The sequence below is a fragment of the Oncorhynchus keta genome, chromosome 17 (genome assembly GCF_023373465.1).
Source record: "Oncorhynchus keta strain PuntledgeMale-10-30-2019 chromosome 17, Oket_V2, whole genome shotgun sequence".
Classification (NCBI taxonomy): Eukaryota; Metazoa; Chordata; class Actinopteri; order Salmoniformes; family Salmonidae; genus Oncorhynchus; species Oncorhynchus keta.
Genome location: NC_068437.1, coordinates 1,968,259 through 1,993,728, shown reverse-complemented (window position 1 = coordinate 1,993,728; position 25,470 = coordinate 1,968,259). Strand labels below are relative to the sequence as shown.

Below are 25,470 nucleotides of genomic sequence, written 5' to 3'. Positions count from 1 at the left end.
GGTGTATGGGGCAGGGCATGGAACAGTTTCATAAGAGAGACCTGTTAGAGACATGGATGGTGGAAAGGAGGTTGGTGGGGGTGAGGTGAGGAGGGAGGTAACCTGAGAGGCAGGAGGCATTCCTGGTAGGGCAGCTACATCTGTGGACACAATTATCTGGTTCACATAATCTCATTTCACATGAACACCATACATACAAACAGGAGTGAGGGAGAGAGAGAGGATATGAGAGTACAGAAAGATATGCTGTAGGTTAACTGTCTCAAGAAAGCAATAGCGAAGTTAAGTAGATTTGATTTTGCTGTGTAGAAAAATGGTCTGTTAACGTGTACTTCGTTGTGGATTTCTTAAAAACTGAAAGTTTACATTTTTTATTTGCCTAGGTGGCAGCAAACCATTTTTTGCTAACCAAGTTCATTAGCTGGTTATTTAGTCATTTTTGTGAATTGCCTTGGTGAAACGAGTTAAAATAACCTGCTTTCCAACTTCAAAATGGTTTAGAAATAACACTTATTTAGAAATAAGATTTAACTTCAACTAAAGTTAACTATCCCTTAAAAGCCATAAGAGTTTAAGCCCTGTCTAAGCTGGGAAGTTCTACTACACTAAATGGAGTGTCATACCAAGGATAATTTAGCTATTTGATTTTTAATTTAGAATTATAAAAACAAATAATACAAATATATGTTTAAATGGGACCTTACTGCTATTAGCCCATACAAACACATTGAATAACAGGGGGTTTCTACTAAGCTATACCAAGGATAATAAGAAAATAGCTTACAGTTGTGCGTGTGAAGAAATAATAGCAGGGGATTCTAACAGAGAATTTTAGAACATGGGACACCGTGTCGTTGGCCTAACGTTATATCCTGATTTGAATTTGGTGCAGGTCATGTTGTTCTTCACATTACTGTCTCTGGTAAGCACACACTATATCAAATAAAATGTGCGTTTATTTCTCATATGGACAGGATACAGAAGGTGTAAACGGTACAGTGAAATGGTTACTTGCATAGTGGAGTCTTTTGTATTGACATGTAGCTAGCTAGCTAAACAATGAACCATAATCCAAACTCATAACATTACTACCCTGCATGAATCTACAGGTAGCTAAATACTAACAAACTAGGTGCGATGTTAAACTAAAATGTTAAATGCTAACAAACTAGGTGAAAACTAGGTGCAATTAGGCTATAACTAGCAATGCAAATGGCTCTGAGACACAAATAATATTACTACACAGATCAAACATGTAACATTAGCTAGCGAGCCAGACAGTTAAAGTTAGCTAGGTAGCTAACAGTACGCATGAATTAAAAATGACTTTCTGACAAAATTAGAAACGTATAATAGCTTAGAACATTTCGCTAAATGTAGCTCTTTTTCTTCTGAACATGGATGAAGGCTTCTCCTTCTCTTTCGCGGATGCCATGGTTGCCTTTAGTTTGAAGATGTAATCCGGAGACAGGTGTTTTATACAACAGCCTTCTGTGTTCTCTTTTCGCCTCCCTCCACATTTGCAATCAAACGCCTGAATTTTCTCCATCTCCTTAGCTATCGTACTCTGCTTCCAACGGGCATTCCACTGATTTTAAAACTCGGTCCTCCAGAAGGTGGATAGATATCTTTTTTTAAATCTCAGTTTGAAAGGATAACCTACAACAACTGAGCAGCTCATTATAGACAGAAGCCATTATCTCATCCAATCATGGCTAGCGGGAAGATTGCATCCTTTTTCTGTGGCTAAACCCAATAGGTGTGTAATTTAACAATTGTATTTGTAATAACAGATGGCCAACATCCGGTGAAATTGCAGAGCGCAAAATTCAAACTACAGAATTATACATATTTAATTTTCATAAAATCACAAGTGAAATACATCAAAATAAAGCTTAACTTCTTGTTAATCCAGCCACTGTGTCAGATTTTAAAAATGATTTACGGCGAAAGCACACCATGCGATTGATTATCTGAGGACAGCGCCCCACATACAAAAGCATGAAAAACATATTTCAGACAGGTGCGACACGAAATTCAGAAATAGCGATATAAAAAATGCCTTACCTTTGATGATCTTCTTCTGTAGGACACTCCAAAAGATCCCAGTAACATCACTAATGGTCCTTCTGTTCGATAATGTCCTTCTTTATATCCATAAAAACTCAGTTTAGCTGGCGCGCTTCAGTCAATAATCCACCCAGTTTCCCTCCATCAAAATGCATACAATATGAATCCCAAACGTTACTAATAAACTTTTCCAAACAAGTCAAACAACGTTTCTAATCTAACCTTAGGTACCCTAATACGTAAATAATTGATACAAATTTAAGACGGAGAATCGTTATTGTCTTTACCATAGAAAAATAACAAAGAATGCGTTCTCATTCACGCACTTGGAAACACTACAGCCAAAATCCACCTCTGGCCTGCTCGCCTCCCTACCACTGAGGAAGTACAGTTCCCGCTCAGCCCAGTCAAAACTGTTCGCTGCTCTGGCCCCCCAATGGTGGAACAAACTCCCTCATGACGCCAGGACAGCGGAGTCAATCACCACCTTCCGGAGACACCTGAAACCCCACCTCTTTAAGGAATACCTAGGATAGGATAAAGTAATCCTTCTCACCCCCCTTAAAAGATTTAGATGCACTATTGTAAAGTGGCTGTTCCACTGGATGTCATAAGGTGAATGCACCAATTTGTAAGTCGCTCTGGATAAGAGCGTCTGCTAAATGACTTAAATGTAAATATAAATGTAAAAATGGGACCCAACTAGAAAAACAACCAATTCCGGCTCATTTTTCCAAAAACCAGCATGAAGCTCTTTCTAAAGACTGTTGACATCTAGTGGAGGCCCTAGGATCTGCAATCTGGGAGGACTTTGCTCATAATAAAATAGTGGTAGGCTGAATTATTTTGGGTGGGGATGGTTTGTCCTCGGGGTTTCGCCTGCTATATCAGTTCTGTTATACTCACAGAGAGAGTGTTTTCTATGCAATCTACCAATTATATGCGCATCCTAGCTTCTGGGCCTGAGTAACAGGCAGTTTACTTTGGGCACGCTTTTCATCCGGATGTGAAAATACTGCCCCCTACCCAAGAGAGGTTAAGGTACATGAAAGTTTACATGTTCCAGAAGGTATTTCTGCCAAAAAAAAACACATTTTTACATGTGACATATGCCTGAAACCAGTCAACTATATATATGTATATATATATGTTTTTACACATGTATTTTACACATGTATTTAAACCCTTATTTGTGGAACTAAACAGTCTCCATATATACTTCCATTCATTTTTTCAACTGGTACCAGGGGACCTTTAGATGAGTCTTGAGGCCTGTGGCCATCCTAGAGCAAAACAACTGACATGTACAGTATATGCTACAGATAGAAGATGGCAGATCGGCTATACCAACTTCAGACTAGTCCCAAGACGCTTGTCGGGGTCATAGAGCAAAACACAGAACACCATGGTGTTTGTGAGAGTCTCTTCTTTCCATAGAGGAAAAGATTTTGTGAGAAGACCGATTTTCGGGATGTCTCATGGTCTGACAAACACTGCTCTAGCTCTGTCACCTTTCACTCTAAACACAGAAGTGCGACATATGCAGATGCGGTGGATTGAGACTCATCCAATGCAAAAAAAACTGATCTCTAGCTTAAACTGACAGATTGTGATGATGCTAATTAGATCTCTGTGATGGCGTGGCATCGAATTTAGGGGGTTTAAGATTGTGGTTGCTTGGTTAGTTGAGCAGAATTGAGCACTATGAAAGGATGTATGATGGGGCACCTACTGTAGGGGAGTGTAACTGGTAGTAGTTGGAGGTTTTTGCACAGTACCCAAGACCAGTATTTTAGTATATTTGACCAAGCTTGAATACCCCAATGGGGGTTGGATTGATATCATCCTAAAGATGCTTCTGAGATCAGCTGACTACCACCCACTCCCCCACCCTTGCCACAACACCTTTCTTCCTTCTCTCTCACACATTATGTCACCCCTCTCGCTCTCTCACACTATGTCATTTCACTGGCATCTGACTGTCATTTCCGAGCCTGTGACTCTCAAATGTTCCTGCATCGTGATTTGTGACTCACAGTTCTCTGGTGACCCATCAGGTAAACAAAACACATGTGAATAGGCTGTTGCAAAACAGGTACAACCCAATAGGAACTAAACACGATGCACCATTTGAGAAGCATTGTCAGCAGCAAACCTGCATCTAACACATTATGTCAAATACGTTCAAATACTTTAGCTGTGGCTGATGTAGACAATGTGTGTAAGGGCTCTATATGTTGTGGGTCTCTTAACCCGCGGTGGCAGTGTAGCCTAGTGGTTAGAGCATAGAACTAGTAACCGCAAGGTTGCAAGTTCATATCCCCGAGCTGACAAGGTAACAAAAAATATGTTGTTCTGTGCCTGAACAAGACAGTTAAACCCACTGTTCCTAAGCTATCATTAAGAATTTGTTCTTAACTGACTTGCCTAGTTAAATAAGTAAAAATTACTCACTCCCTTTCATGATCAGGCTCATCCTCCCTCTCTATTTCTTTATCATCAAATGAGATTCTAATGGTGAGCAGGAAATGCAGAGTGAAGGGTAGACAGGGATTCAACCCCTGTCTCAGGCTTGTTGTACATATGCATAGAACCAGAACTGTATTTCCTTCTCTCTCTCTGTATTTATTATTGAACCTTTATTTTACTATGCAAGTCAGTTAAGAACAAATTCTTATTTACGGCCTACCAAAAGTCAAAAGGCCCCCTGTGGGGACGGGTCCTGGGATTAAAATAAATAAATAAATAAATAAATATAGGACAAAACTCACAACAAGAAAGACAACACAACACTACATAAAGACAGACCTAAGACAACAACATAGCAAGGCAGCAACACTTGACAACACAGCGTGGTAGCAACTCAACATAACAACATGGTGGCGACGCAACATGGCAGCAGCACAGGGTACAAACATTATTGGGCACAGACAACAGCACAAAGGGCAAGAAGGTAGAGACAATAATACATCACATAAAGCAGCCACAACTGTCAGTGAGAGTGTCCATGATTGAGTCTTTGAAATGAAGAGACAGAGATAAAACTGTCCAGCTTGAGTGTTTCTTGCAGCTCGCTCCAGTCGCTAGCTGCAGCGAACTGAAAAGAGGAGCAACCCAGGGATGTGTGTGCTTTGGGGACCTTTAACAGAATGTGACTGGCAGAAAGGGTGTTGTATGTGGCGGATGAGGGCTGCAGTGGATATCTCAGATAGGGGGGAGTGAGGCCTAAGAGGGCTTTATAAACAAGCATCAACCAGTGGGTCTTGCGATGGCTATACAGAGATGACCCGTTTAAAGTGGAGTAGAGAGTGCAGTGATTTGTCCTATAAGGAGCATTGGTGGCAAATCTGATGGCCGAATGGTAAAGAACATCTAGTCGCTCGAGTGCACCCTTACCTGCCGGTCTATAAATTATGTCTCTGTAATCTTGCATAGGTAGGATGGTCATCTGTATCAGGGTTATTTTGGCAGCTGGGGTGAAAGAGGAGCGATTACGATAGAGGAATCCAAATCTAGATTTAACTTTAGCCTGCAGCTTTGATATGTGCTGAGAGAAGGACAGTGCATCGTCTAGCCATACTCCCAAGTACAGTCGTGGCCAAAAGTGTTGAGAATGACACATATTAATTTCCACAAAGTTTGCTGCTTCATTGTCTTTAGATATTTTTGTCAGATGTTACTATGGAATACTGATGTATATTTACAAGCATTTCATAAGTGTCAAAGGCTTTTTGTTGACATTTACATGAAGTTTGTAAGTCGCTCTGGATAAGAGCGTCTGCTAAATTACTTAAATGTAAATGTAAATGTAAATGTAAGTTGATGCGAAGAGTCAATATTTGAAGTGTTGACCCTTCTTTTAACTTCTGGGCCACATCCTGACTGATGGCGGCCCATTCTTGCATAATCAATGCTTGGAGTTTGTCAGAATTTGTACGTTTTTGTTTGTCCACCAGCCTCGCCACAAGTTCTCGATGGAATTATGGTCTGTGGAGATTCCTGGCCATAGACCCAAAATATCGATGTTTTGTTTGCCGAGACACTTAGTGATCACTTTTGCCTTATGGCAAGGTGCTCCATCATGCTGGAAAAGGCATTGTTCATCACCAAACTGTTCCTGGATGGTTGAGTGAAGTTGCTATCGGAGGATGTGTTGGTACCATTCTTTATTCATGGCTGTGTTCTTAGGCAAAATTGTGAGTGAGCCCACTCCCTTGGCTGAGAAGCAACCCCACACATGAATGGTCTCGGGATGCTTTACTGTTGGCATGACACAGGACTGATGGTAGCGCTCACCTTGTCTTCTCTGGACAAGCTTTTTTCCGGATGCCCCAAACAATCGGGAAGGGGATTCATCAGAGAAAATGACTTTACCCCAGTCCTCAGCAGTCCAATCCCTGTACCTTTTGCAAAATATCAGTCTGTCCCTGATGTTTTTCCTAGAGAGAAGTGGCTTCTTTGCTGCCCTTCTTTGATGCACTCTCACCTGCCTGCTGCCATTCCTGAGCAAGCTCTGTACTGGTGGTGCCCCGATCCCGCAGCTGAATCAACTTTAGGAGATGGTCCTGGTGCTTGCTGGACTTTCTTGGGCGCCCTGAAGCCTTCTTCACAACAATTGAACCACCCTCCTTGAAGTTCTTGATGATCCAATAAATGTTTGATTTATGTGCAATCTTACTGGCAGCAATGAAGCCCTTTTTGTGAAGCCCTTTTTGTGCAAAGCAATGATGACAGCACGTGTTTCCTTGCAGTTAACCATGATTGACAGAGGAAGAACAATGATTCCAAGAACCACCATCATTTTGAAGCTTCCAGTCTGTTATTCGAACTCAGCACGACAGAGTGATCTCCAGCCTTGTCCTCGTCAACACTCACACCTGTGTTAACGAGAGAATCACTGACATGATGTCAGCTGGTCCTTTTGTGGCAGGGTGAAATGCAGTGGAAATGTTTTTGGGGGATTCAGTTCATTTGCATGGCAAAGAGGGATTTTGCAATTAATTGCAATTAATCTGATCACTCTTCATAACATTCTGGAGTATATGCAAATTGCCATCATACAAACTGAGGCAGCAGACCTTGTCAAAATTAATATTTGTGTCATTCTCAAAACTTTTGACAACGACTGTACTTTTATGAGGTGACTACCTCAAGCTCTAAACCGTCAGAGGTAGTAATAACACCTGTGGGAAGAGGAGTATTCTTCTTACCAAACCACATTACATTTGATTTGGAGGTATTTAGGACAAGGTTAAGGGTAGAGAAAGCTTGTTGGACACTAAGAAAGCTTTGTTGTAGAGCATTTAACACAACATCCGGGGAAGGGCCAGCTGAGTATAAGACTGTATCATCTGCATATAAATGGATGTGAGAGCTTCCTACTGCCTGAGCTATGTTGTTGATGGAAATTGGGAAGAGCGCGGGGCCTAGGATCGAGCCTTGGGGTACTCCCTTGGTGACAGGCAGTGGCTGAGAAAGCAGAATATCTGACATTATACACTGCACTCTTTGAGAGAGGTAGTTAGCAAACCGGCCCAAAGACCCCTCAGAGACACCAATACTCCTTAGCTGGCCCACAAGAATGGAATGGTCTACCGTATCAAAAGCTTTGGCCAAGTCAATAAAATATCAGGACAACGGTTACTTAGAGTCAAGGGAAATGGTGACATCCCATTGAGGACCGTTAGGCTTGCAGTGACACATCCATAACCTGAGCGGAAACCAGATTGCATTCCTGAGAGAATACTGTAGACATCAAGAAAGCCATTCAGTTGATTATTGACACGTTTTTTTCAACACTTTAAACAGGGCAAAATAGAAATAGGCCTATAACAGTTAGGATCAGCTTTATCTCCCCCTTTAAATAAAGGACGAACCGTGGCTGCCTTCCAAGCAATGTGAACCTCCCCAGAAAGGAGAGAACGGTTAAAAAGGTTGGAGATAGGCTTGGCGATAACAGGGGCAGCAACCTTATTTTAGTGCTTTTTCCTATACAGCCCCCTTTGGTAAGACATAGGGTTTGACATTCCTTATTTATTTACTATAGATCTTAACCTGAGTCTCTTTCTCTTTCTCCTCCAGGTGTAGCAGTGCTGGTGTCCCCAGATGTTCCTCTTCAGGTGGGAATGGAGAGCCGACAGCATTTTTGCCTGCAGACTCCCTCCAGCCTGGAGCGCACCCCGCTTCAGTACACTGTGTGTGTGGGCCACAACATCAGGGCTGTACACCAGGAGGCGCTGCAGCAGCTCTCATCGCCCAGCAGGGAGCTGCCCAACATGGACGTCTTATGGTACAACTCCCTCATCTTCGTCTTCCTAAATTGTATTACATTTCATTTAGATGACAGTGGACATTTAACATAAAATCTAACTATGTGTGATAACTTATGGATGGAGATCATTACCTATTCTTAACACGACTAGATGCATCCACAGGCAATGTCTACGATTGGTATAACTCCGGTAGCCGCTTATGGATCTGACAGCTCTAACGCAGTTCCACTTCCAACACTGCCAAGACAACAGCTATGTGGGTGTCAGCTAGCGCGGATTGTTTGAAACCCAACGAGATCTCACAAATGTCCATTTCAGTTGGAATCCTAACTTGAGATGCCTGTGCTTTAACTCAGCAGTCGCATAATTTATGCATAACGCATTGATGTCAAAAACGTATGCATGTGATCTCAAGTTCGAATTTCGGTCTACTTGACCAAATATCTATCTGTCTGTCCATCCGTCCCCCATCCAGGTTGCCTTTCTGGAAGCTTCTGGCCAGTGTGGACTCAGGGCCAAAGGTAGAGAGGGAGTTGAGGACCTTCTCCAACCGTCTGAGGAGACACCAGCTGGGAGAGGGGGCCATCAGCCTCAACGAACATTCCACCGCCCTCCTCGCCGACATGGTATGTCCCTTATCTCCTCTCCTTACGTCAAAGAATTCAACCCAAATGGTTACCATTATAACAAGCAGTTTCTAATTAACTACCTGGTAAGCAGCGGCCTAATTAACTACCTGGTAAGCAGCGGCCTGAAAAATAAAGTGTTATCCTCCTCCCTCATCTTCATTTTGACCCTCCTAGGTGTTTGATTGACAGTCGCTGGACCCAGGTTTGAGTCCTGCTCGAGGCTACCCCCAAAAAGGTTTTTCAAAATAAGGGGTAGTATAGCAAACTTTATTAGCCCAACAGCACCTCACAAACAAATCGAGAGGTTCGGATGTGTGTTTGTGGTGCCAAGACAACAACCCCTCCCTCAATGTGAGCAAGACAAAGGAGATGATCATGGACTACAGAAAAAGGAGGGCCGAACACGCCCCCATTCACATCGATTGTGCTGTAGTGGAGCGGGTCGAGAGATTCAAGTTTCTTGGTGTCCACATCACCAACAAACTATCATGGTCCAAACACACAAGTCGTGAAGAGGGCATGACAATGCCTTTCCCCCTCAGGAGACTGAACATTTTTGGCATGGGTCCCCAGATCCTCAAAAAGTTCTACATCTGCAACATTGAGAGCATCCTGACCGGTTGCATCACCGCCTGGTATGGCAACTGCTCACCATCCGACCGTGAGGCACAACAGAGGCTAGTGTGTACAGCCCAGTACATCACTGGGTCACACTTCGTGCCATCCTGAACCTATACAATAGGTGGTGCCAGAGGAAGGCCTAAAGAATTGTCAAAGACTCCAGTCACCCAAATCATAGACTGTTCTCCCTGCTACCACACGGTAAGTGGTAGAGGAGCGCTAAGTCTAAGTCCAAAGGGCTCCTTAACAGCTTCTACCCACAAGCCATAAGACTTTAATCGTGAAGAATGCTCTCGATGGTGCAGCTGTAAAACCTTTTGACGATCTGAGAACCCATGCCAAATCTTTTCAGTCTCCTGAGGGGGAATAGGTTTAGTCGTGCCTGCTTCATGACTGTCTTGGTGTGCTTAGACCATGTTAGTTTGTTGGTGATGTAGACGCCAAGGAACGCTACAGCCCCGCCGATGAGAATGGGGGCGTGCTCGGTCCTCCTTTTCCTGTTGTCCACAATTATCTCCTTTGTCTTGATCACGTTGAGGAAGAGGTTGTTGTCATTGCAGTCATGAGTGAACAGGGAGTACAGGAGGGGACTGAGCATGCACCCCTGAGGGGCCCCCGTGTTGAGGATCAGCGTAGCGGATGTGCTGTTACCTACCCTTACCACCTGGGGGCAGCCCATCAGGAAGTCCAGGATCCAGTTGCAGAGGGAAGGAAGTGTTTAGTCCCAGGTTCCTTAGCTTAGTGATGACCTTTGAGGGCACTATGGTGTTGAACGCTGAGCTGTAGTCAGTGAATAGCATTCTCACAAAGGTGTTCCTTTTGTCCAGGTTTGAAAGGGCAGTGTTTAGTCCAATAGAGATTGCATCATCTGTGGATCTGTTGGTGCGGTATGCTTATTGGAGTGGGTCTAGGGTTTCTGGGACAGTGGTGTTGATGTGCGCCATGACCAGCCTTTCAAAGCAGTTCATGGCTAGAGATGTGAGTGCTACAGGTCGGTAGTCATTTAGGCAGGTTACCTTAGTGTTCTTGGGCACAGGGACTATGGTGGTCTGCTTGAAACATGTTGGTATTACAGACTCAGACAGGGAGAGGTTGAAAATGTCAGTGAAGACACTTGCCAGTTGGTCAGCGCATGCTCGGAGTACACGTCCTGGTAATCTGTCTGGCCCTGTGCCCTTGTGAATTTTTACCTGTTTACTTCTAATGGACGGTAGCGTCCCACCTGGCCAACATCCGGTGAAATGGCAGGGCGCGAAATTCAAACTACAGAATTATACATTTTTAACTTTCATAAAATCACAAGTGTAATACATCAAAATAAAGCTTAACTCCAGCCGCTGTGTCAGATTTCAAAAAGGATTTACGGTGAAAGCACACCATGCGATTATCTGAGGACAGGGCCCTACATACATAAGCATGAAAAACATATTTCAACCAGGCAGGTGCGACACAAAAGTCAGAAATAGCAATATAATAAATGCCTTACCTTTGATGATCTTCTTCTGTTGGCACTCCAAAAGGAGTGGTCCTTTTGTTTGAAAATGTCCTTCTTTATAGCTATAAAAACTCAGTTTAGCTGGGGCACTTCAGTCAATTATCCACCCAGTTTCCGTCCATCAAAAAGCATACAAAATTCATCCCAAACGTTACTAATAAACTTATCCAAACAAGTCAAACAACGTTTATAATCAAACCTTAGGTACCCTAATATGTAAATAAACGATCACGAACATTTAAGACGGAGAATCGTTATTGTCTTTACCGGAGAAAAATACAAAAGAACTCTTCCACGCATTTGGAAACACTACACACAAAGGGAGCCACCTAGAAAAACGACAATTTCTGGCTTATTTTCACATCTAGGGGAAGCTTTAGGAACTGCAAATTTGGAGGTTTTCGCCTTCAAATAAAAGTCACAGCCGCTGAAAACAGTGGTAGGCTGAATTACATTTTTGGGGGATGGTTTGTCCTCTGGGTTTTGCCTGCCATATCAGTTCTGTTACACTCACAGACATAATTCTAATAGTTTTAGAGTGATTTCTATCCACATCGACCAATTATATACATATCCTAGCTTCTGGGCAGATTACTTTGGGCACGCTTTTCATCCGGACGTAAAAATACTGCCCCCTACCCAAGAGAGGTTAAAGGTCTTTCTCAGAACACCTGCGGAGCACAGTCTGCCGGAGCAGCTAATTGCTCTCATGCATGTTTCAGTGTTACTTGCCTCGAAGCAAGCATAGAAGTTATTGGTAAGCTCGTGTCACGAGGCAGCTCTCGGCTGTGCTTGCCTTTGTAGTCGGTAATAGTTTGCAGGCCCTGCCACATCCGACGAGCGTCGGAGCCGGTGTAGTACGATTCAATCTTATTCCTGTATTGACACTTTGCCTGTTTGATGGTTCTTTGGAGGCCATAGCAGGATTTCTTATAAGCTTCCAGATTAGAGTCCCGCTTCTTGAAAGCGGCAGCTTCCAGCCTTTAGCTCAGTGCGGATGTTGCCTGTAATCCATGGCTTCTGGTTGGTGTATGTACGTACGGTCACTGTGGGGACAACGTCATCGATGCACTTATTCAATGCCATCGGAGGAAACCCGGAACATATTCCAGTCTGTGATAGCAAAACAGTCCTGTAGCTTAGCATCTGCTTCATCTGACCACTTTTTATTAATCTAGTCACTGGTGCTTCCTGCTTTCATTTTTGCTTGTAAGCAGGAATCAGGAGGATAGAATTGTGGTCAAATTTGCCAAATGGAGGGCAAGGGAGAGCTTTGTACGTGTCTTTGTGTGTGGAGTAAATTTTTGACATTTTTTTGCACATTTATGTTAATAGAAATGAGGTAAAACTGATTTAAGTTTCCGTGCATTAAAGTCCCTGGCCAGTAGGAGTGTCTCCTCTGGATGAGCGTTTTCCTGTTTGCTTATGGCGGAATACAGCTCATTGAGTGTGGTGTTAGTGCCAGCATCGGTCTGTGGGGGTATGTAGACAGCTACGAAAAATACAGATGAAAACTCTCTAGGTAGATGGTGTGGTCTACAGCTTATGAGATACTCTACCTCCGGCGAGCAAAACCTCGAGACGTCCTTAGATATCGTGCACCAGCTGTTGTTTACATAAATGCATAGGCCCCAGCCCCGTGTCTTACCAGAGGCTGCTGTTCTGTCCTGCCGATAGAGTGTATAACCCGCCATGTTCTTAATGTTGTCAATCAGCCACGACTCGGTGAAACATAAGATATTACAGTTTTTAATGTCCCGTAGGATGAGCGTTTCGTCCCATTTATTTTCCAGCAACTGAACGTTAGCTAGCAGGATTGAAGACATGGGCAGATTATCCACTCGTTGCCTGATCCTCACAAGGCACCCTGATCTCCTTCCACGAAATCTGCGTTTCTTTCTGCAGCGAATAACCGAGATCTGGGCCTGGTCGGGTGTCTGTATTATATCCCTGCCGTCCAACTCATTGAAGAAGAACTCTTCGTCCAGTTTTAAGCGAGCAATCGCAGTTCTGATGTCCAGAAGCTATTTTTGTCATAAGAGATGTCCTACAGTCCTACTCGTATTTTCTATGCATAGTCACTTTACCCCTACCTCTACTAGCCTGTACCCCTGCACATTGATTCGGTATCAGTACCCTCTGTATATAGCTTAATTATTGTTATTTTATTGTGTTACTTTATTTATTATTATTTTTACTTTAGTTTATTTAGTAAATATTCTCTTAACTCGATTTTCTTAAAACTGCATTGTTGGTTAAGGGCTTGTAAGTACGCATTTCACAGTAAGGTCGTATTCGACAAAAATGTATTTGATTTGATATCTTGGTGTAACGGCGTAGTTGTTGGGTTGTGCTGGTCAGGTACTACCCCCCCGGTGTCTGCAATACTTTGACATCTCATTAAAACAAATACATCTGTAGGAAGAAAAATAGTCCTATGCCCCCGGCTGATAGTCAGACAGCCGAGATGTTTGACTGAGGCTGGTCTAGGCGGGGCAGGGAGCCAAGAGAAACTAGTTTAGTTGAAACTGACACCTCGCTAGTGCAGTGATCTGCCTCAGCTACATGGGAGAGGAGTCGCCAGTTCATCTCCTGTTATTCTAAATTCACTGTCTATCATAACACACCAGGTTCGCGTTCCATCTCCACAGTCACTTTCCCACAGATGGAAGGGAGATGGGGAGGGAAGATAGAGAGTAAAGAGAAAGAGAAAGAGAGAGAAAGAGAGAGAGAGAGAAAGAGAGAGAAAGAGAGAGAAAGAGAGAGAAAGAGAGAGAAAGAGAGAGAAAGAGAGAGAGAAAGAGAGAGAAAGAGAGAAAGAGAGAGAGAAAGAGAGAAAGAGAGAAAGAGAGAAAGAGAGAGAGAGAAAGAGAGAGAGAGAGAGAGAGAGAGAGAGAGAGAGAGAGAGAGAGAGAGAGAGAGAGAGAGAGAGAGAGAGAGAGATGGGAAAAGAGAGGGAGCGGATAGAGGGACATAGAGGGTGTGAGATGGAAAAGACAGAAACAGAGAGAAGGAGGGAGAGAGGGAGACAGAGGTGAAGAAAGTAAGGAACGGAGAGATAGACCAAGAAGTGAAATAAAATAGGGATAATGGAGAAAGAAACATTGCGAGAGAAAAGAGAAGGATAATATTTTTTAGATTCAGAACAAGAGCGTCTCTTAAGCGGATTTAAAGTTTTTTTTTTCAACTTGATCAAAGGGCGTTCTACAGTTGCTGAGGCCACCCAGTTCACTTTGCTAATAACGTAAAATAATCCAAGGGTACAGTTAGCGTATGGAAACTTTGGCACGATTGGCAAAGTAGCGTAAGTGTGAATGTGAACGGCAACAATGAATTGCTGCAAGGACTATGCCTCTCTCTCGTTACATTTTTACAAGTATTCATGAGTTATCAGTCAAGCCACAAGTTTTATTTTCTAGTTTCCATATTAGCTTTATACAACGGACTCTTGAGTTGGAACAACCACTTGGCGTAGAGCGAATTGGGATATAAATAGGACTGCCAGGTTTCTGCCTTTATTGCTGAAAAAACTCTGTGTAATGTAAGGTTGGCCAAACAAAATACAATCGGATCATACATTTTTGTTAGATAAGCATTATTCAATTGTACTTTTACATTTTAGTCATTCAGCACAGGCTCTTATAGAGAGCGACTCACAGCTAGCTAGTATGATAAATAATATAAAGGACTAAAGACTTTATAGAGCATTCATAGTCTTTATAAGCACTACATATCGGTAGATATTTCTCAAATAATTTACAAGCTACATTTACAAGCTATACTCAGTCCTTACATCTGTTGCTCTGTCAAATACGGTACAACCCTTTTTCCACCCTTTATGATATTTGCTTATGAAGTGTCTACATAGGCAAAAATTGTAATAATTACTGTGTAATGGTCATGGGGTCAAGCTCAAAAGGTCAACTTTTATAAAAAGGCTTTCTTAGTTATGCCATTACATAAGCAGAAATCCCCTTCGCCCTTTTTTTCTCACGTCTCATCACCAGATGATTAAATGAGATGTTAAACAGTCGAGGTCATATCGCCATAGTTACATCTTTACTTAGTAGTTATAGCAGCCACAGAGTCCAAAGGCAGCATGAGTCAGCTACTTTCCTCAATAGTAGAATTTAGAATAGTGGAACTTCTGTTCTTTTCAACCAATGGTGTCCTTCAGCGTCCCTTTCTTGGTTCTTTTTTCAACAGTAGTATTATTGTTATTTGATACTGTAGCTGTTCTTGTACATGTCTTACTTTGAAATGTATTTATTGAAGTGATGAAGATTAGGTCTACCTAAACAAGTAACTTCAATAAAAAAAAATGGAAACTTTGTCAGTAAGCAAAGCGGCAAAATCTTGTTTTCAATCAGGTTATAATTTTCAAAGAGTAAAGAAAAAGAAAGAGAAGAAAGGTCCGCTCACTGATTTGCTGCTCCCAAACACAATTTTTGTTATGAAGCTGAGGTGATATGATCACAGTGTTTGGACCGACATGGTCTTCTTCAGTTCCCAGTTCATATCCTGCATTGTCTCTCTTCCAGTCTTCTGCTCCAATATCTCTTTCTCTCTCCCTACAGGACCAAGACTACCTCACCAGCAGGAAAAGGGGGACATCCAAGAGACAGACCAGGGACTTCAGGGACCTCTCACTGATCAAGCTTCTAAACATTTCCATCACCCTGTCCCCGTTCCTGAGCGTGGACACCACCCAGTTCCACAAGTCCCTGCTGGACGGCACTGAGGCCTATTGGCTCAGCCTCCCCGTAGCCCCACAGGGGCGACTGGTAAGCAGCCTAGCCCAGCCAACCTTCACCTGCTCTGGGGAGTGGTGGACCTCTACACTCAGAAAAAAGGATTACAAAAGGGTTCTTTGAGAAGGGATCGGGTTTTATCATGAACCGTTTTCATCTGAATAACCCTTTTTGGAAGTTTTTTTTGTAAAGGGTTCCCCTATCGGGACAAGCCAAAGAACGCTATATGGTTCTACTTAGCACCGTTTTTTTCGACGAGTGTAAATGGGTGATCCATTGGACCCGAGGGAGGTGTCCGTTGTGATGGGGTGGCGGGTGGTTGTTATCTGGAAGATAAAAAGAAAAAAACTGTCATCCTTGCATTTGATATTTATTGTGGTGTTTATTTCCTGCTTGTCCTCTTCAGGTATTGTCCAAGTCAGGCATGTTCTAATGTTTTACGTATGTGAAGGCCATACAATGACATATCGCCCAATCTACTCTCTCTCTTTCCAGGTGCCTGTGCTGACCCAGTGGCGAGGGCAGTTCTGCGTGAAACTGAACATCAGCAACCCAGAGGCGGTCAGCTGGTTCCTGGACCGGGTGGGCTTACTGCAGGCTCGTCTGGGCATGGAGTCCATCCATCTGGAGGGGGCAGAGGGGAACCCGCTGGACCTAGGCGGGGGAGACCAGTATATTGGCCAACTGGCAGATGTGGCAGCCAGGATAGAAGAGTCGGCTATCATGAATGCAGGGACTAGGTGAGGGCTGAGGGAGGACACACACACACACTCACAATACACTGACAATATGCATAACTATCATCTATCTCTCTTCCCCCAGGTCGAGCCACAAGCCTGTGTTTGTGCGGATGCCTCCTTTGCAGTCTGACTGGAGCTCCTCTGGACTGAAGGGCCTCATTCCCTCCTTGCTGCACCACACTCTGCTGGGGTACAACTTACTCATTCCCGACGCAGTAGGTAATACCACAGCTACTCACCATCACTATACCGTCAGTTCAGATTGTTGTACCAAAGACACTCACACTCTTGCTAGTGATCAAGCAAGCAAACGAGTGAATGTTGACTCACTCACTCATTAATTTGCTCACTCGCTCTATTCATCAATCAATTTATCAATCCCATACCTTTAAGCAGAACTATCAGTCAGTTATACCCTGAAATAGTCTATAGAAAACAGTAAGTCTGGGGCCTCCCGGGTGGCGCAGTGGTCTAAGGCACTGCATTGCAGTGCTAGCTGTGCCACCAGAGACTCTGGGTTTGAGCCCAGACTCTGTCGCAGCTGGCCGCTACCGGGATATCCTTGTCTCATCGGGCGCAGTGCACGCTGACCAGGTCGCCAGGTGCACGGTGTTTCCTCCAACACATTGGTGCGGCTGGATTCCTTCTGGGTTGGAAGCGCGCTATGTTAACAAGCAGTACTGCTTGGTTGGGTTGTGTTTCGGAAGGACGCATGGCTTTCGACCTTTGTCTCTCCCGAGCCCATACGGGAGTTGTAGCGATGAGACAAGATAGTAACGACTAACAATTGGATACCACACAATTGGGGGGAAAAAGAGGGTAAAAAATAAAAAATGTTAAAAAAGAATACATTAAGTCTGATTCAAATGCTCACTGCTTTTACATTGTTTGGATAGTCCTGCATAAAGGGAAAGTTCAGCAAAAGTACATGTTAGCATATTTGTTTCCTTGCCCTGAAAAGGAGGGACTGCAATCCACACTTTAGTTTAGTTACGGTCTTGTACCATGGCTGCAGCTCTCGTACAGACTCAGGAGAGGCGACGGTCGAGAGCCATGCGTCCTCCGTAACGCGGCCCTGCCAAGCCACACTGCTTCTTGACACACTGCTCGCTTAACCGAAGAAGCCAGCCGCACCAATGTGTCGGAGGAAACACTGTACAACTGGTGTCAGCTTGCAGGTGCCACAAGTAGTTGCTAGAGCGCGATGGGACAAGGACATCCTGGTTGGCCAAACCCTCCCCTAACCCGGACGATGCTGTGACACACTGGGATCGAACCCGGGTCTGTAGTGATGCCTCAAGCACTGCGATGCAGTGTCTTAAACCGCTGCGCCACTCAGGAGGCCGCCCAAATCATCTCTTGAATGAATTGTGTTGATCAATGACTTGATTTGAAGTTATTTTGAGATGGTTTGGTCATGGGTTCACTGCTATTTCTGCCATAAAGTCTGCAGTCAGACTTGATTCTATTTAAATTAACATCCATTGGACCACCTTTGATATTCTGGACGACTGCATATTCCCAAAGGTGAAATATCCTTGGACTTTGGCAAAAAAAAAACATATTCCCAAAATACTCTGAATTCCGGTTAGGGAACATATCAGACAACTATTTACTTTGATGTTGAGAAAACAGAAATGTGTCAGAGAGAGGAAGGATAGATGGGCTGGAAATCACACTAACTTCTATCACCCTCTCAGACTAAAAGGCTGTATTAATAACAGTTGTATTTCACGCCTTCAGTGAAATGTCCGTCTACCTCTACAGTATATGGGCATAGCAAGCTGGTTTGCTAAATTCTAACTCTCCCCCCACACCCTTCCCCTACATATTCCTCCCCACCCCCACCCCCCGCCCATCTCTTTCTTTCTTTCTTCCAGGTGGTTCTCTATCTGGGGACCTGGTGACTGACGAGGAACTGTTCATCAGGTGGCTGCAGATTGTAGCCTTCCTCCCCGTCATCAGCTTTGAGACTCCTCCCTGGGTCTGTGGGGAAGACCGGGTGAGTGAACACCACCCTCACAAGACACCGTAAAGTCTCCAAATAGGGTTTCATCAACATTTCAAAAACGTTCCCAGGGTTTTCAAAACTCCTCGTTCGAAAATGCAACCCTGAACCGTCATTCACTCAAACACCCAAAATGTTCAGACCTCCTGGAAGACTACAATATTTGGGACTTTAGACCGAAGACCTTTTTACATACTCACCACCACACATTCCTAACACAGTTGTGAGGTGGGGAGTGAATTTGGCCAATTCCATGTGCTGGAGAGATGTTCTTTCATTCTTATAGGATAGTTTAGCTAGTGTGTTTAGGGTTACGGTGTGTGCTCTGTGGAGGCCTGATATTCTGATAGTGTGTTTATTGATCCAGCAGCCTCTCCCTTTGCCTCTGGGTCACTCAGCCCTTTTCACACCGCTTTCGTCCATCAGTCCATCTGTCTGTCTTTTTGTCATTCACTTTTGTGTGTTTGTGGAAGTGTTTAGAGTACATTGAGCACATTGTCCCTGGGTCTATACAAACCTAGGCCTTTCTCTCTCCCTTCCTCTCTCCCCTCTCTCTTTCCCAGCATGATACTGGATCACTCCCCGTCCTTACCTCTCTGATGGACATCAGAAATATACACTTCTCCTAGTGGGCAACGAAAACAAGGGATTAGGGCTCCAAGGGTAGTCTCAGGGTGTCTGGTCACCAGGGGCGGACTGAAACAATAATTCAGGCCGGGAATTTGACTCCATCCCAGGCCACCCTGTTCACGCAAACCACCAGACCTCTAATTTTGTAGGCTCACCCTATTTGTTGATGTAACTAACGGGTTCCAAGCTAGTTATAAATTTGTCCACTATGTTCATCTGGGAAGAAAGCTTTCCACATTACAAAATACAAACACTTGGGACTGACCAACATGTAGCCTATCTGAACACTGAGTTTTCAAGGTATGCTATGGCTATGGGTGCACCCTCATAAACTCACTAGGAATACACCAATCATAGCACATACAAATGTACAAGGCGAGGCACACAAAACAATTAGCCTTCACTTTTTAAAAAGAGAATGAGATATACAGAGTTAGCTCAAATGTTCAAATGATTACCTTTATGTTCAAGCATCAAGCATATCAAAAGTCGTAAAACAAACTTCACACACACACACACACACACACATTCACAGAACTTAAACATAAGCTACAACAGTGTAAGTAAGCATAATAAAAAATGTCCAAAAAACATGCCTCTGTACAAAAGCTTTTAACTCACAGCAAATGTTCTTTCCCCTTGTCAGCCTGTTACGGAAGAGTCATAACATAGCTCCTTCAGCGTAACCAGGAAGTAATTACCACTAGTAACAATATAAGCTCAAAACAACAGCTATGATTGTCGCCGATGTTTTCCACGTTATATGCTGCTTCGTGTCTGTGTCCTCTGTAGCTAAGCCCACATTTTCCAATCATTTTAACTACATCAATCACACGTTCCATGACCTGCCTCCTCTTTCTGACCTGGTCTCGTTGAACTGACATTTGCTTATCACTCAGAAGGGTACGGATTTTCTGGCTCTAAGGGAAAAGGCTTCTGCACTTTCTCTATGTTCCTGTACTTTCTGATGGGCATGTTTCCAGGCCTCCTTTGACAAATGCACTATCACCGACTGAAGGTTTTGCGAATGCAAGACATACTGAGCAGAACAAGGAGTGAGTTACTTCCTTGTATTGTCAGCCATTTTCTGTTTGTGCCATCGTTGAAGTGGAATACATTGGGAATGACTCTTTGAGGGGTTTGTTTTGGGTGGTACTGAAAAAAGAAGTCAAAATCCTTGGATTGAGGACGGGCAAAATAATCAAATGGATGTTCAGTGCTTTCGCTGTCCCTTTCTATTTTCTCTGTACTGGGCTCTGAACTTGAAGAAAAGACTCTATTGTCATACTCACAATCATTAGTGTATCAGCAGGCTACATTAATACGGCTCTGGAAAAAATGAAGAGTGGCCTCTTAATTTGGAGTGGTCTCTTAATTTTACTCAGAACTGTATATTATTGTAACTTGTAATGCTGGTACTAATGGCGCTAATGATCTTTCTCATTGCCTGTGTTGTGTCACGTTCATGGATGTATTATGGATACGTTACTGTAGCCTGTTTCTCTGTACAGTGTATGTGCACTTTCCCTAGCTTATGTGGCATGAGTCATGACCGAATGCTGGCAAGTCCATAGTTTAGGTATACTATTTTTTACTAGTTGAAACATATTGCCTTCAATGTCATATTATGATCGCTATGTTGCACTCATTGCTATGATATAATTCCTCCGCGAAGACATAAGACGTGTCACTATTATTAGCTAGGCTACTTAGCTAGTCATGCTAGGTGTCGGGTGTGTGGTTTAGCTTGTGTTTTTGACTGACCTGGTCCCTTACTGGTGAACATCTCTTTTTTTATTCTCTCCCTCTCTGCTCCACCTTTCCTCTTCTGACTGTCCATTTTGCCGTGCGACTTGTCTAACATGTTATCCGTAGAGAGGCAGGTAGACGGTTGCTATGTGCGTCGCGGAGAGACCTGATGTCATTTTTGGTGCGCGCACCCTCGCGCGGGGACACTGCAGCGAGTGAGTGAGAGTCGCGCCTCATGCGTGGATTCTCCGTCAACTCATTCCTGCTTGCTATATTAGTGCTGGTCAATTTAACAATTCACCGCAGGCCCAAACGACCCCCAGGCCAACGGGAAATGTCCCGGTGCTCCCGACGACCAGTCCAACATTGCTGGTCACTGATATCAATGGGCCTATAGCAATGAAGATTGGCCACTAGATTATCATATGGTACAGAGTCAATGTGCGGGGGCACAGGTTAGTCGAGGCAATTGAGGTAATATGTAGGTAGAGTTAAAGTGACTATACATAGATATCAAACAGAGTGTAGCGTCAGCAGCGTAAAAGAGGGGTCTGGGTAGCCCTTTGATTAGCTGTTCAGGAGTTGTATGGCTTGGGGGAAGAAGCTGTTAAGAAGCCTTTTGGACCTAGACTTGGCGCTCCGGTACTGCTTGCCATGTGGTAGCAGAGAGAACAGCCTATGACTAGGGTGGCTGGAGTCTTTGACAATTTTAGGGCCTTCCTCTGACACATAGCCTGGTATAGAGGTCCCGGATGGCAATAAGCTTGGCCCCAGTGATGTACTGGGCCGTACGCACTACCCTCTGTAGTCACTTGCGGTCGGAGGCCGAGCAGTTCCCATACCAGGCAGTGATGCAACCAGTTAGGATGCTCTCGATGGTGCAGCTGTGGAGCCTTTTGAGGATCTGAGGACCCATGCCACATCTTTTCAGTCTCTTGAGGGGGAATAGGCTTTGTCGTGCCCTCTTCACAACTGTCTTAGTGTGTTTGAACCATGATAGTTTGTTGGTGATGTGGACACCAAGGAACTTGAAGCTCTCAACCTGCTCCCCTACAGCCCCGTCGATGAGAATGGGGGCGTGCTCGGTCCTCCTTTTCCTGTAGTCCATAGCCATCTCCTTTGTCTTGATCACATTGAGGGGGGAGAGGTTGTTGTCCTGGCACCACACGGTCAGGTCTCTGGCCTCCTCCTTATAGGCTATCTCATCGTTAGCGGTAATTAGACCTACCACTGTTGTGTCATCGGCAAACTTGATGATAGTGTTGGAGTCGTGCCTGGCCATGCAGTCGTGGGTGAACAGGTAGTACCGGAGCGGACTGAGCACGCACCCCTGAGGGGCCCCCTGTGTTGAGGATCAGCGCAGCAGATGTGTTGTAACCTACCCTTACCACCTGGGGGCGGCCAGGAAGTCCAGGATCCAGTTGCAGAGGGAGATGTTTAGTCCTAGGGTCCATAGCTTAGTGATGAGCTTTGAGGACACTATGGTGTTATCACTGAGCTGTAGTCAGTGAATAGCATTCTCACATAGGTGTTCCTTTTGTCCAGGTGGGAAAGGGCAGTATGAAGTGCAATAGAGATTGCATCATCTGTGGATCTGTTGGGGCGGTATGCATATTGGAGTGGGTCTAGGGTTTCTGGGATAATGGTGTTGATGTGGGCCATGACCAGCCTTTCAAAGCAGTTCATGGCTAGAGACGTGAGTGCTACAGGTCGGTAGTCATTTAGGCAGGTTACCTTAGTGTTCTTGGGCACAGGGACTATGGCGGTCTGCTTGAAACATGTTGGTATTACAGACTCAGTCAGGGATAGGTTGAAAATGCCAGCTGATCTGGAATTGTTTGAAGATGGACGTACCATGGATCATTTAGCTATTTAAAATGCATTGAATATCACGTTCATAAACGGCACAAAAAAAAAGACATTCCTTCTGATGTATTTTTTTACAAAAGTTTTGAAGTGTCTGTCCAATATCTAGGAGATATAAGAAAGGTCAGGAAAAATGTGACCGACTGTCTTGATTCAGTCTTATGTAATAGCAACATTTGAAATAGTTGATTATTATAAACTTGTAACCTCACTTTTGAGAAAATGGCCCTTGAAAGTTTTGGTACACCTACTGGAGAGCACTTCTTTGTCTACACCCATTCAGCATTGTTCACACCCTCTTAAGCCTTAGCCCCACCGAGCTCTTTAAGGATTCACTTGAGGCCATGTACTAAACAACCAAATATGTCAAGACTAAAGGCTGGTTTATACTACGGGTGTCTTCGTAAATTCAATCTGGAGTGCCAGAGTGTGCTCAGAGTGCGCTTTGTGCATTCGTAAACTCAGAGAGTTGTCAGATTGTCCTTTTGTAAATTCAGAGCGAACACTGGACGCTCTGGCCGAGGAGTAGGGTTGATCCAAGCGTTCTGACCTAACAACAACAGTCAAGCACCCAAGCTAACTGGCTAATGTTGGCTAGCTTGCTAGCTACTTCCGGACACAAATGAGGGAACAGCTCACTCTGACGATTTTACTAGTTTTTATGTTATCCAGAGCGTTGGTGACTGCAACTGTGCTGTTGTTAAAAATTGAATTACTCTTTTTTTGCCAATATTTACTGACACCGGCCATATTCAACGGGTGTTGAGCTTTTGTAAATTCGTCAGTTATTCTGTGTTCTGGCACACTCAGACGAGTGCTCTGAAATCGGAGTAGATAGCCAGAGCGAATTGTCGCAGTGACATTGTCGCAGTGACATCATGAACATTACCGACACATACTCACCCGCTCATGTTATAGACAGAAGCGTGGCATACGGGAAGGTTCCTGGCTTTCTCTGTGGCGCAACCAAATAGGCTCGTAATTGAACAATTTTATTTGTATTAATAACAGATGACATACAAGTTTGTTATTAAGGCACTAGTGGGGGTCGTAGAGCAAAATAGGCCAAATTGTTAGTTTTCGTGTCTCATGGTCGAAACAAACAAGTTTGTAGCTCGGCCACCTTCCACCACAGATGCGGAAGACCAATATAGGCGGATGCAGCGGATTGAGACGCAGCCCAAGCTTAAACTGATGTCATTATGTTGCTTAGATTGATACACAGGTGCGTCAATAGACACTTAAGGATTTTAGGTTGCACAAGAAGTTGCACAAATTGTACTTAATTGAAGAAACAATGTCTGAATTGGAAATAAATGTGGTATGGGAGAGTAATTTCGTGTTATTTGGAAGATGTTATATTAACTTAGCATTTCCCAAAATTGGTTCTGGGGACCCGACGGGATGCACGTTTAGTTTTTTTGCCCTACGCACTACGCAGCTGATTCAAATAATGAACAAGATCAAGCTTTGCAAAGTGCTTTGTTTCATAGTGATATTTAAATTGTCTATCACACGTTGCGGCATTCCATATCACTTTCATTTACAATGTGGAAATGAAATACAAGTTAGTCTTCAATAACTTTATTTTTGCAGAAGAGTAGCTTTGATGTAGGCATAATTTGTCTTAATTGCAACAACAAAAAATTGGTGTGCAATTAACAAATGTATTCACTAAATCATCGTAATTGACAGGTTACATTTCTGGTTGAATAATTTTATTTCAGTTGTAAAATGTAATTCTTCCACTTGATCTTTTTCATATTTCGATTTCGTCGTTCCTAATAGGGATGTAATTTAATTGGGGCGGGATTTTGAACGCAGACAATTACCATTTCCCATGCCATTTCCTCTGTATGGTATCAAGAAGGCTTGACACGGAGCTCCTCGTAATATCCCTTTAGTAGTGTGTTAAGAAATCCAGTGGTAACCTGCAGGGAATACACTACATGGGTAAATTTATATGGTCACCACTTCATATTAGTGGTGACAGGTGTATAAAATAGAGCATACAGCCATGCAATCTCCATAGACAAACATTAACAGTAGAATGGTCTGACTGAAAGGCTCAGTGACTTTCCACATGGGAACATCATAGAATGCCACATTTCCAACAAGTCAGTCAAATTTCTGTCCTCCTAGAGCTGATCCAGTCAACTGTAAGTGCTGTTATTGTGAAGACGAAACGTCTAGGAGCAGCCTTGAAGTGGTAGGCCACACAAGCTCACAGAACGTGACCGCCAAATGCTGAAGAGCGTAAAAATAGTCTGTCCTCGGTTGCAACACTCAATACTGAGTTCCAAACTGCCTTTGGGAGCAACTTCAGCACAAGAACTGTTTGTCGGGAGCTTCATGAAATGGGTTTCCATGGCCGAGCAGCTGCACACAAGCCTAAGATCACGGTGTGCAAGGCCAAGCGTCGACTGGAGTGGTGTAAGGCTCGCCACCATTGGACTCTGGAAGAGTGAAAGTATGTTCTCTGGAGTGATGAATAATGCTTCACCATCTGGCAGTCTGATGGACGAATCTGGGTTGCAAAGTGCCAACTGTAAAGTTTGGTGGAGGAGGAATAATGGTCTGGGGATGTTTTTCATGGTTCAGGCTAGTTCCTTTAGTTCCAGTGAAGGGAAATCTGAAAG

The 25,470-nt window shown here is 43.8% G+C and overlaps 1 protein-coding gene across 1 annotated transcript in view; it reads left to right on the top strand.

Annotated features, from left to right (window-relative positions):
* Positions 1-25,470, top strand: part of si:ch211-236l14.4 (SITS-binding protein) — an 85,206-nt gene that overhangs the window by 45,441 nt on the left and 14,295 nt on the right. The window contains exons 3-8 of the mRNA XM_035790381.2: positions 8,152-8,359; positions 8,818-8,968; positions 15,665-15,871; positions 16,334-16,578; positions 16,661-16,797; positions 18,459-18,580. Coding sequence (XP_035646274.1) covers positions 8,152-8,359; positions 8,818-8,968; positions 15,665-15,871; positions 16,334-16,578; positions 16,661-16,797; positions 18,459-18,580 — 1,070 coding nt within the window. The remainder of the gene's footprint in view (positions 1-8,151; positions 8,360-8,817; positions 8,969-15,664; positions 15,872-16,333; positions 16,579-16,660; positions 16,798-18,458; positions 18,581-25,470) is intronic.